We start from the raw sequence: 13,208 nt of genomic DNA, 5'->3' as shown, positions 1-13,208 counted from the left end.
GAATTAGGTTAGCTCTGTTAGCTCCTGAAATTGAATGAAATTATGAGGCTAGATTATGTATGTTAAAACACAGCAAAAAAATCAACACTTGGCTGACAAGACAGTGAGAAAGTTAACAAGGGCCTGTATTTGATTTTTGAACAAGGCCTGACCATCAATAACCTCTCTCTAATGAGCATGGCATATTTCTCTCTCTTTAAATAGCATGTCTTATCACACTGAACATGTTTAATAGCAATGCAGACCTCATTTACCAAGATGCCTTTTATGAATCTTGGATTCTGATTTCATAAATAATCACATTTTAAAAAATGAAAACCATCTAATGTCTCGTAACAGAAAAAAACTCTCCATTTAAAAATGTTATGAGACATAGGCATTCAATTATTACTCTTCTTATCCATAGATTGTTAGGGGCTGGATGGGACCTTGCAGATCATTGGGTCCAGCCCCCGCCCCTCCCCCCAGCTCTAGGCAGGAAGACAACTAGGCTCAAGTGACCCCAGCGAGGTGACTGTTCAGTCTCCTCTTGAAAACCACTAGGTAGGTGATTGCACCACCTCTGGACATAGTTTATTCCACAATCTGGACAGCCTGACTGTGAAGGAGTGTTTCCTGGTACTAAGCCTAAAGCAGCTTTCCAGGAGTTTATATCTCTTGGTCCTGGTCTTCTCCCCTCAGTTACGTACATTACTAAACTGGGGTACTCACACTTACTTAGATGTTCTCTTTTGTTTAAATGAAATTCTGCTTAGTTAAACTAAGCTTTGCTCGCTGCTGACCCTATGTCTCACAAATGAAAACTGTGTAATTGTGTCTGTACATCATAAAACATAGACATTTTCTTTCATAGAAATGAAGCATAAAGGTATTTCCAGCTTTATTGGTACTTAACATTGCACATAACAATATACTGGCAGCACACAGAAGGCACAGGATATACATTCATAGAACACGACCCCAACAATTTCTATTCTCTTATATATTGTTTCTTAAGGCCCAGCTTAAGAAGCATCTTCCAGTAGTGCATTAAGCAACATAATGAAGGCATGTCATAAGTTTAGTTCTTTTGCTTGGAAGTGCAATATTACAGTATTTAACAAATGTCTTGCAAGGTCAGTTCTTTGTCTCTGACATTAACAACAACAACAAAATTGCTATGAATGTTGAAGACAGCATTCAGCCTTTGTGTAAGCAGTGCAATTTCTCTTGATGTTATTCCATGACTGGGTTTTGTGTCCATGAGTAGTTTGAAGAAATCACATGAGAGATCTTTCTCATGTAAAAAGAAAGCAGTCACATAGCATTCAGTAGTGAATGATGCTGTTTTAGGTTAAGATTTTTATAGACTATGAAGTTAATCCAAAATGAATTTATCCTAAACTGAAACGGTGCTATATTTATTTAATAAATATATCTATTTATCTATTTATAAATTAGACTGAGCTCTAAGTTTAATTTTGGTATCACTTTCTTAGTTTCACAGTGAGTTGGGTCAGAGGGGCAGATTGCAACTGTAAGATGCATCTACCTGTGCACTTTACTGTGGAGTTGACTAATTAGCTCTGCATAAAGTGTCACTTTCTACATGTGTGCCCCTATTAGGGCACAGCAAGGTAGGTAATTCCACTGTAGGACAGCACTGCCTGGGATAAGTACTATCCTACAGTATTTATGTGCACTCAAACACATGTGTAGACTATGACTGGGGTTGGCTGGGGCACAAGGGTGCAACAATGTGGAGGCTGCCAGCTGCCTAGCCCAGTACTGTAGTACCTTCATGTCCCAGCCAGACTGATACTGCAACCTGGAGCCTGGGACTGACTCCAGGGCCCACTGCCAGCCTGTGATCGCTCCACCCTGTCTTGAATTACTGCAGTCCTGGATGAAGGTGAAGACGCTACACCTGGGAAGCAGCTGACTCCAAAGTAAATTGTGCCAGAGTTTATTCAGGCATATTAATAGTACATGTAGATGCACCCTAAGTGGTTTTGTTTTTTTTAATCAAAGTGCTAAGTTAAAAAATTATCCAACTTTTAAATGGCATAACAACTTTATTCTAAACAATCACCTTCAAAGCGCAGGAACCTAAAGTGCAGAAGACCAAAGATGAAATGTTTAGTACTGTTTTGAATTATGTTAATTCAGTTTCCTAACACACCTTATAAGCAGGGATCCTGGTTTTCTCCAACTTAAAAAAATCCCCAATTTTTGGTTTAAAAAAAGTAACCCCAAATTCACATTTTTCCATGATTTAAATGAAACAATGCTATATATATAAATTTAAATATATTTAAATCATGGAAATGTGGATTTAGGATTACCTTTTCTTAACTGAAAACTGGGGATTTTTTTAAATTGAAGAAAACCAGGATCCCTGCTTATAAATCTGGTTCCACATTTGGTCTAATATGAAATGTAAGCATCTAGAGCACCCATGCACATGACAGACCTCTGTTCTGATGCATGCTAATTAGATTAATCGAGTCTGCTGTGATTAATCGAGTCTGCTGCGAGTCTGCTGTTCCAGCAGCTTCCACATCACATATATTCAGTGCCCCCACATCTCAAAATGACAGGGGGGGCACATTAACTAAAGCTTGTTAAATGAGCTTTAGTTAAAGCACCTCCACCACCATTTTGAAGTGTGGGATCCTGAATACACACAATGCCACAAGTGATTTAAGTAAAGCGGCTCAAAACCACTTTAATTAAAGTGCCCACCGGCTGTCCCCACCCCAGAGCATGTCTATAGCTGCCCATAGTTGTTTGTTTTTTTAACCTTTATATTGCAATAGTCTCTAAAAGCCACAAATAACCTATGTCCTACAGTTTGAAATGATGTACAGGCACATAATAAATAACTGTTCTTAACCAAAGAAGTTTGGTTGAATTCCAGCAACCTGTGACTAACAGATTGCTAGGTAATACCCCAAAATGGAGAGCAATAGCTTAACAACCTAAGGAACTGGGGAGTTGTCAGCAAACAATGTTACCTGTCCCTCCACTGTGACTGGATTTTGTGATAGCAAAACCTTTAAAGTAAATAATATTGGGATTATTATGGGTTGAGAGGGGTGACATACAAATTGATACAGCAGCCCAGTAATATCTAAGACTATATATAAGGTCATTTTGAGATCCCTGGGTCCACTAGCCTTGTGAATCTGTTTCACTGTCGCTAATCATAGGGGCCACATCTACATAAACATGGATGTTTGTTTCCCTGGGGGACAAGAAGCAGAGTTTTTCCATTATTAAAATGAACCACTATATGTATATTGATATATTAGTGGCTTTTTACTTTAATCATGGGAAAATGTGGATTTGAGGTTACTTTTTTTTAACAAAAAAAATTGGGTTTTTTTCTTCATCAGAGAAAACCAGCATTCATGCACATAATGTATACAAAGGTTTGTTGTTTAACCCCAAGTCTGATTGTTTTCAGCAAGTAAGTGTGTGTGTGTGTGTGTGTGTGTGTGTAGATATGTAACCCGGGTACACCCAAGGATATGCCCTATTCTCAATTGGATGGGATGGGGAGGCAGGAGGGAGTGCTGTGAGAGGGAACTTAGCCCAAGCCCAAAGTTCTTAGCTATATACAATTTATTGAGTTATAATATACATAATCATAAATTAAATATTATATACATATATTCACACAGTGAACATTAACCAGTAACCAAGGTCAAACCCTAAATAACACTATTTACCCATCACAATGAAACAATTTCAGCAGCATCAACACAATACAACATCACAATACAACATTTCAATTACAAAATTTATGGCGCGAACAGGAACAATCTTTATAACATTAATTCTTTAATATAGTCCCTGACTCATTGCAAGAGACAATCCTCCTTCCAATGGGGTCCCTTGGGGAGTGTCCAGGAAGCACCAGGGGCCCCTCCCCTTAGGGTCTTGATTAGGTGGGGGGGCTGCTCACCCAGCCCCTTTTCTGTGTTTGCGCGCCCCAAATGTCTTTCTTGTGTGGGACCCAAGGGCCCAATGACTCATGCTTCCTCAGGTGGCAGTGGTCAGGGCACAGCTCAATGGGGTCTCCTCTGCTGGAGTGCCTCTCCAACCCTCTCCTGCACCACTGGGCTCCTCCCACCCCATGCCCCGCTCTGAGCACTGAGTACTCAGCTCCTCTCAGCTGATGCACCACCACTGCTGGCTTCTAGGTGTTAGGCCTCACGCTGCAGCACTACTATTTCCCCATGCCCTGGCTTCAGCACCAAGGACTCTTTTAGCAGAGGGTTGGCCCTTCAGCCTCCATCCTTCTGTCCTCATGCTGGGTGGCCAACCCAAACAGCCTCTGCTGCTCCCTGGCTCCCAAGGCTTGTGCCTGTGCACTGCCCGGTGCACCATGGGACCTGGCTGCTTGCTGGGAGATGGGGCCTGAGCCACCTCACTGTGGCCCCCAAGGCCCTTGCCCCCTTTGCTGCTCCATGCACCATGTGGCCCACTGGCCCTGCCAGGGTTGCAGGCTCGAGCTGCCCTTGCAGCTCCCAAAGCCTGGGCTCCATGCACTGAACCATGCACCGTGATGGGCCCAAGCGGTCTCACACCGCTCCCAGGGTCAGGTCTCCCTGCACTGTCCCTGGGTGCTATCAACAGCCTGAGCAGTCTTGCACCACTCCCAAGGCTGCTCCTCCAGTGGCAGCTTCAGGAGCCTTGGGCCTACTGCCCACTGGGGGAGAGGTCCCCAGTTTTCCTTGACTCCATTCTTCTTGAGTCCCTCACCACATCTGCCCCTCTTGCTGGGCTCACAGCTCCTTTTATATACTCCAGAGCTCTGCCCCTGAAGTCTTCCAGACCTGACAGTGTTGTAGTCTTCAATCAGGTCTGGGGGGAGCTCTTCTCCCCCTCCCCTCAGGAAAGTGGTGTGACTTTATTTCTCTTGCTGCCTCCTGATTGGTGGATGGCCTCCGCCAACCAGAACAGCAGGGTCTCAAGCCTGGGACTCAACCCAAGCTCTGAGGTGAGACTGCTACATATATATATAAAATCTGCAGAATGATTATGGAGACATGTTGTAAAATTACAGGTAAAATTTTTACTTGTTTCTCTAGAGAGTAGCCAAAGTTTCACTCAACACTGTAGAGTATAAACTAAACTTTCTTAGTTAGGCTCCTTCAAAAGAGCTGAAGAGAAATGACTTGCATACAAAAGCTTGTCTAACTCTGTCCCAATTATGCAGTTCATCCAATAAAATATATCATCTGAAGAAATCTTTGTCTTAGGGTCCTAGGACACTTAGGCCCTTCTGAAAAATGTACCCTCTCAGTTTATACTGCAACGTATTTAAAATATTTACCTGAAGATCTTGCTTGGGGGTAAGTTCTATAAAAATAGAGACTGTGTCAAATTGTCAAGTTAGAATTTAATCACATGATCTTCAGTGTCTGTCTGCCCAAGCAGACCATGGCAATATCATCCTTGTATTTCTTTTCTTTAACATAGAGATGTTGGTTTTATTACACTGTTTGGAGATGGCATAATTATTCATTCAATACACAATACCATACTATGTTGCATCCTATTAAGCAAAGTGATGAGAGTAGTTTTCAGTTCATATGATCAGAGGATCAGAGGAAAAGTAGAGCACTACTGATCATCCCTGACTAAACCAGTCTTGTCTAACCTACTCTTAAAAATATTCCTGTCTGAAGATTCCACAACCTCATTAGGTAGCCTTTTCCAATGCTGGCCCACCCTTATAGTAACGAAGTCCCTTCTAATCTCCAACCTAAATTTCCTCTGATGTAGTGTGAGGCCACTGTCCTAGTCCTCTTCTCTATGGCCTCAAAATATTGTCTATTTCTATCCTTTTTATAACTACCCTCAGTTTTTTTCAGTATGAGCTATATAAACCTCATTCCTTCTTCACATGGGCTTATGCTAATTTTTGTATGTTCTGCACTTTAATTAAAACTACTCATAAGTATATTGATTAATTCCTTTTCCATTGGAAAAAGTAATTTCTTCAAAATCAAAGTAATTCATGAAATCATGTCAACTGTTGCCAACATTTCACTGAGAAAAACTGAAAAAAAGATCCTATTGTTGAACTTTTCCCTGTCAACATATTTATAAACAAATTGCTTCTATTTCATGCTGTATAATGATATTTCATTTATTTTTGTTGTTGCTGTTATTCAAAAAGCTGAAACAGATTTTTTTTTACTCACAGTGAAAAAATTATCAGGGCAAGTTAAAATATTTTTTCTCAAAAATCTTAGGAAACAAAAATAGAACAAGAACTTGTTTCTATTCCAATTGAATATTTTGTTTACCACAACAAGAAATGTTTCATTTCAATTTCTCCAAAGTTTTAAACATTATATATATGGTCCCTGAATTGATTCGGCAGAGATTCGGCCTGATTCGGTGGCCGAATCTCCAAATCTGAATAAAATCAGATACCGTTCAATCTCTCTGAATCAAATATGAACCCTCCAAATCAATTCAGAGAGATTTGGAAAGCTTTGGCAATTTGGACATAGATACAGCTTTAAATGTTTTTTCTACATACCTCTAGGTAGCAGGCCACTCATGAGTGCTGCAATAGTGGGGCACATGGAGCATCCCACAGAAGCGCACAGGGCTCCCCAGCGCACTCAGCAGAAGACCTGGAAGTGGACCAGAAGCACTTCTGACCCACTTCCAGGTCTGCCAGGCAGCACGCTGCCCCCCGCCCCCCATTTCCCCTTGGCTTGGCAACTGGTGCCTCCTTGGTCTGGGGGGACAGCTGGGGTCCCACTGGGACTGATCACTGAGCCTGGGGGTTGTGGGGGGGGTCCCCAGAGAATCCCCCAGTGGAAGTACTTCCAGTCCACTTCCAGGTTTGCCAGTAAGCATGTGGAGGGCCCCACCCCCCACTCCTGAGGGATGCTCCATCTGTCCCAGCATTGCAGCATTCACAAGCCATGCTGGTACCTCAAGGTATGAAGAAAAAACGTTTAAAGTTGTGTCTATGTCCGAATTGCTGATTCTCTGAATCAGCATCGAATCTTCAAATTCAAATTTGGCCGCATTGAATCAGGGACAGTGAACTGAATCAATGAATTGAATCACTGTCCCTGATTCAGGCCAAATCCAAATCAAATAGGGCCTGCTTCACACACCCCTAATATGTATATTATATAATTATACATAATTATATATGTGTGTGTGTACATATTTATACACACTTATATAAACACATACAATTTTATAATTGTGTGTATGTGTATGTGTAGACACACGCACACACACGCACACACGTCGCAGAAAAGAAGTTAGGAGGAGAAAGATCCACCCATGTTTTGCATTAACTGGTTCTCAGGGACTTGAGGAGTATGGAATAGAATTATGCTTAAGTACCTAAATCCACCTGGTTGCCTAATAGAATTGAATTCCATGTAAAGTCTTTTTAAACCAAAATATGTATTTTTTTAATGTTGAAATAAAATTCTTGAAATCCAAAACCCTTTTCAAAATAGAAGTTATCTCATCTGGGGAGCTCTAGTCTTTCTTCTAGCTGTAATATTAGTTTAGACATATTGACAGTTTGATGCTTTTATGAAAACTATCTTCCTTTCTAACGAATTATTTGGTTTAACAAACATGCTATATTTTGTATAAAGTCTTACTTGCTCCACTGATTGTTTTCATTATCATACAAATGGGAGAATCCCACTGGAGGCAATTCAATAAAAGTACATCAGTAATAAATCATATAAAATACTATGTATTAAAATTACTAGTCAAACATTCTGTATGATTTTTCCTGGATAGGTAGGGTATAATGAGCCAGATTCATTCCTCAGTAGATATATCCCAGACCACAAAGAAAGAATATTGTCCATCCATCTTCCTATATGCAGAATCTGAGTTGAAGTAAATCATATTTCTGAACCGAAATCTTCAGTACCAAATTTATCCTATTAATATCTAGTTTCATGATCAGTAGTTGCAGTATGCCTGTGGGATATCTAAATAACAGCCTCCAGTATGTTTGTTGTGGTACTGGAAGCCTGAATATGATTCAGATCCAATGCCTTTAGGAATAGACCCAACTGGTCAAGACTGCAAAGGCAAGAATTATGCTTGACTTCTGCACAGTTCTACAGAAAAGGAAAGGCTCTGACTTTGGGTTAAGTGTAATCTGTCTCATGGGTGTGTTTAATACCCTGTTCTTTCCATTGTTCACAGTTAAGTGGCCTCTCAAATTCAGTGCAGCATCTTTTTTTTCTGTATTCTTAATTCAAGTCATGACCTCATGATGGTAATGCCTGTGCAGCCACAAAAGACCCTATTCTTCAAGGGGACTCTCGTTTTTAAAAAGGCAGCATTTCCTAACAGTTAGCCTCATACATGAGTGTCTGTTATGTCCACATATTCAGAATACAGTATCTTAGTAACTCTCCTGTAACTGCTTACTGGTGACAAATACATGACCATTTTTGAGTTATTATTTGCTGTTCCACTTGAGTCTGGCAGTGGTATGGCACAGGAGAAAAGTTCTTTTCTCTCAGTACAACATGAAATGTCTTCTTCCTGTGGTAGTGAGGTTGAGGTGACAATGCTAAATAATAAATGCAAAGGATGGTGGATAGGTTCATATCAGATATAAATGGAGCTGCATTGAATTCCATAAAATAAATTTTAAGGGAAAACTCAACTGATTAGCTTAAGGTATAATAAATACTCAGCTGGTGATGTTAAGTGCAAAAGCACTGACAAAAAAGTGAATTCTCTTGGTTTCCTTCCTTTAGCTTCCTAACTTCATGTGTGAGAGAGATTCCAGAGATTGCTTTTACTGATGTGAAATTCTGTTGGTCCATTTTCCAATAAGCACAAAATCCGGAATCTAAAACTTTAAAATTGGTTATGGCTCAGGCTTGAACAAATAATGAACACAGGAATAGTAAACTGTGATATCCTCTCAAAGAAAGGCTGTATAAATAAACCAACCGTTGGCATAGTATGTCAGAAATTGTAGCTTGCAAAAAGCAGCAGTCAGCAGGGTGCTTGAAAAACACTGCTAGTAGAGTTCCAGGGCCAAATGGCAGCACAGTGCTCCAGAATAACATTAAATTATTGACACTGCTAACATATTTTGTGACTAACTCAAGTTGTAGTACTATTTAAATGGGAGTTCTATGTATTGGATAGTTTGCAGGACCAGTCCCAAAAAGGTCTTAAAGAATTTTTTAGAAGGTAAAGAAAAATATAAGAAACGTACTTGTGTCTATGGTATCTGACCACTGTATTATTGTAAGAACTTAAGTAGAATAAAATATGGTATTACTATCCCTGTGTAGTGTCATTCATATTATGTTAATGGAATTACATTTAATACACAAGATTTGGGAGGTTAGTTAATGGGAGTTTTGTAAGTAATAAGAATGGTGTATTTAAATAATAATGGAATAAGGGATAGAAGAGTTGTCATTAAAACTCTCTGTAATGCATATTTAATATTTAACAGTTAAACTTACAGATTTTAAGTCATTTTGCCTCCATGGGGAATCAAACATACTGCCTATTTTTCTTTATTTTTAAGTGAAGCTATTTCCAATTCAAATAGTTGAATTCTACTTCTAAAAATGCAGTGCTAACAAATTTACTTGAACGTATTTTGCTGAAGGTAACAGTTTAATGCAGGCGACAGGCATGCCATTGGCACCTTATTAATTTTTTTTCACATGTATTTCTTTATTTTCTTGGCAGAATTTTTCCGAGAGCTTCTGGAGAACGCAGAAAGATCCTTAAATGATATGTTTGTACGGACATATGGGATGTTGTACATGCAGAATTCCGAAGTGTTCCAGGATCTCTTTACAGAACTGAAACGATACTATACAGGAGGCAATGTCAACTTGGAGGAGATGCTGAATGACTTCTGGGCTCGGTTATTGGAGCGGATGTTCCAGCTCATAAACCCTCAGTACCATTTCACTGAGGACTACCTGGAGTGTGTGAGCAAATATACAGACCAGCTGAAGCCATTTGGAGACGTACCCAGGAAACTAAAGGTTCAAGTGACTAGAGCTTTCATTGCTGCACGGACCTTTGTTCAGGGGTTGACCGTAGGCAGAGAGGTCGCAAACAGAGTATCAAAGGTAAGCAAAAATGAGGCTTTTCGTTTTGGATTTGTTTGTAGTTGTTCTACTGGACAATATGCTCAGCTGTTGCTGTTGTTTGGTTGATTGGTTGGGCTTGTATTTGTGTACTTCATCTGTGCCTTGATTACTCCTAAGTAAATTTTTTTGGTGGAGGTAACTGTCATCTTTTTCCTTCTTTGGAGTATATTACGATGGTGGTACTCCTGGAAGAAGTTGCCCGTTGTTTTATTGCTATTGACCATATAGTGTCAATATCTATCAGTGCCGTAGAATGGTAGCAGTTATCATTAGTAGTACAAAAGCCAGTATGTCTGCAATATGTGACAATTCTGATCAGGCATTTAAGCAGGACAGACATATGTAATGCAGCGCTTTGTTAGGGCAGTGCAACCCTCTGGGAATTGAGAGCGTGACAGGCTTCATCAGGACTGCAAGTGGGTGACAGATTTTTGGTGGAACATTGGCATCTTCTGTAATATTCTGTCAAGGTAGACTGGTTATATTCCGACAAGGAAACAGTCCATCAATGATGTCTACGGAGTTTGATCTATCCCAGAGGATAGTTTGAATGTCATGTATTTATATTAATTATTTATTTATGCACATATTTATGATCATAGCTTCTGAGGGACTTGCATAAAATCACATAATGAAAGATATACACAAAAATAAAATTTCTTGCTTAGTCAGATAACCCCTACGCTTGTAGTCAGGTGCCAGAGATTGGCTTGAATAGATGTTTTTACATGGTACTTGGAATAGAACTAAAACAACTTATTTAATTATAGTTGCAACCTAGCTGAAGGAGTCAGTTGTTCGTTGGCCTGGTCAGTTTGTAGTGTTTCTCAATCCTAACTATATTCTGTATTTGGGCCTAACCTGGCCTTCGGTACATGGGAAGAACATAGTTGAGCACTCTTTTATTGTACAGCTAGCTGCTTGCCATGAGGCCATGAGTCAACAGAGGTAATTGGAAACTGTCAGCAAGTGCCCAAAATTGCAGTTGCAAATTGTTATACGTGCCATTTAGGTGCATAAAGGGAAATGGGATTTAGCTCTTAGTGTTGCCACAACTTCTAGGTGGTTGCTTTCCAGCGTGAAATTCTTAAACACCCATGCTAAAGAAAGGGAAGAGCTTTTTAGACTGAAAAGCAATGTTGACAGAAAATCAAATAGCTACAAACTGGCTATGGATAAATTTAGATTGAAAGTTTGAAGAAGATTTATAACTATTCAAAGAGTGAAGCTTTTTGAAATAGTGATCTAAGCAGAGTGGTGGGGGGGAAAGGTAGTTGCAGTTTTAAGAATGAGAAGTAACAACACTCTAGGCTCCTAGGGAGCTTAATCAGCAAAAAATTATTTGTCTATGCCTTCTCAGAGGCTAGGTGTGAGGGAAGAGTCATAGATTATGCATCTGTAGATGCAAACTACACACAGATGTAACAACTGTATCAACATCCACCGGTACCAATATATGCCCTTGCAGTGTTATATCTCCATGCTGCTGTCACAATTCAATCATATAGCAAAACCATTGCAACTTTAACACTGTTTAGGGCTAAAGTTACAGCAGTTTAGCTCACTTGCATCACTAAGGAGTATGTAAATGTAAACATTTCAATGTAGGTGATTCTGGTAGCTTTCCGGTAGCTTTCCCTCTCCTTTTAAAGTGGCTAAAAATTATGTTGTTTACATATAACCAGGGATCCTGGTTTTCTCTGATTTAAAAAAAAAATCCCCAATTTTTGGATTTTAAAAAGTAACCCAAAATCTGTATTTTTCCTATGATTAAGAGATATCACCACTAATATATAGATATAGAAATGTATATATTAGTGGTGCTTTATTTTAATCATAGAAAAATATGGATTTTCTCTATCTCTATCTTGTGGTGTTTCATTTTAATCATGAAAAAATGCTGACTTTTGGGTTACTTTTTTAAATTCAATATTTTTTGGGGGGGGAGGGTTATCAGAGAAAACCAGGGCCCCTGTTTATAACCTTAGGTGTACATACAGACAGTTAAAAAGCCAGAGGTGTAATCAATTCAATCTCCACAGCTTTCTCCAATCTGCATAGATTGGACCATTAATAACAGAATACATGTTCATTCATCAGTTGACCAAGGCAGGAAGTGCTTTGCATATAAAAGAACTGTGTCAATTGAGGCTTTTGAAATCTTGCAGCACAGGATCAACACAATGTGATAACTAGTCAAGAATACTGCCGTAACAGGTGGCCAAAATGGTGACTGTCCTACACTGAATGAGTGCCTCATTTATTCACTCAATTCCAGCAGATGCACTTTGACTAATTGTTGACTGCAAATCTCCTTCAAGGCATGATGTATCTTATAAATTCCTAGTCCTGTGCTTCACCGGACTCAGTGATGCTCTTGGCTCCATTGTAACATTTGCTTAAGCTCTCTTGTTGACAATCTCCATACAAGGTTTTCAGGTTGAGGTAATCTGAAACAAAAGAGAGTTGATGTAGCAATTTTGCAGACCTTTGGGGGGGTCTAATGAACGAAACTGTAAATTTGCACCAGCCATCTTGAAATCCAATATGGTAACTATTAGGGATCCTGGTTTTCTCTGATTTAAAAAAAAAAATCCCCAATTTTTGGTTTCAGGAAGTAACCCCAAATCCACATTTTTCCATGATTAAAATGAAACACCACTAAGATATAAATATATGTGTAGCAGTATTTCATTTAAATGATGAAAAATGTGGATTTGGGATTAGGTTTTTTAACTGAAAATTGGGGATTTTTTTAAATCGGAGAAAACCAGGATCCCTAGTATACACACGACTTACCCAGATTGGCAATGTGACTTTTCTGACACTGGTAGACCACCTCTATCTGAAACACACTGTTGCTGCTTGTGACAATGAGTAGCCTACACCTTTACCTTTTTTTTTTTACCCTACCATTTGTATTCCAGGATAGCATTCAGCTACCTAAACTATGAGTCCCTCATTTTAATTTCTGTAATTCCCTGCCTCACTACTTGCTTTTGTTTCACATCAAATGAAGCAGAGTGTTGCAGACAACAATATCCTTTACTCAAGAACCTTGACAGTATATGG

At 39.4% G+C, this 13,208-nt stretch overlaps 1 protein-coding gene across 1 annotated transcript in view; it reads left to right on the top strand.

Annotated features, from left to right (window-relative positions):
• GPC6 (glypican 6) overlaps positions 1 to 13,208 on the top strand; it is a 1,259,017-nt gene that overhangs the window by 703,665 nt on the left and 542,144 nt on the right. Inside the window, exon 3 of the mRNA XM_019529756.1 lies at positions 9,724 to 10,115. Within this exon, the coding sequence (XP_019385301.1) occupies positions 9,724 to 10,115 (392 nt within the window). The remainder of the gene's footprint in view (positions 1 to 9,723; positions 10,116 to 13,208) is intronic.

Source organism: Crocodylus porosus, unplaced genomic scaffold (genome assembly GCF_001723895.1).
Source record: "Crocodylus porosus isolate Cpor-Errol unplaced genomic scaffold, CroPor_comp1, whole genome shotgun sequence".
In the NCBI taxonomy this organism is placed as follows: domain Eukaryota; kingdom Metazoa; phylum Chordata; order Crocodylia; family Crocodylidae; genus Crocodylus; species Crocodylus porosus.
The sequence above is the reverse complement of the archived record's forward strand: the minus strand, read 5'-3'. Positions and strand labels throughout refer to the sequence as shown.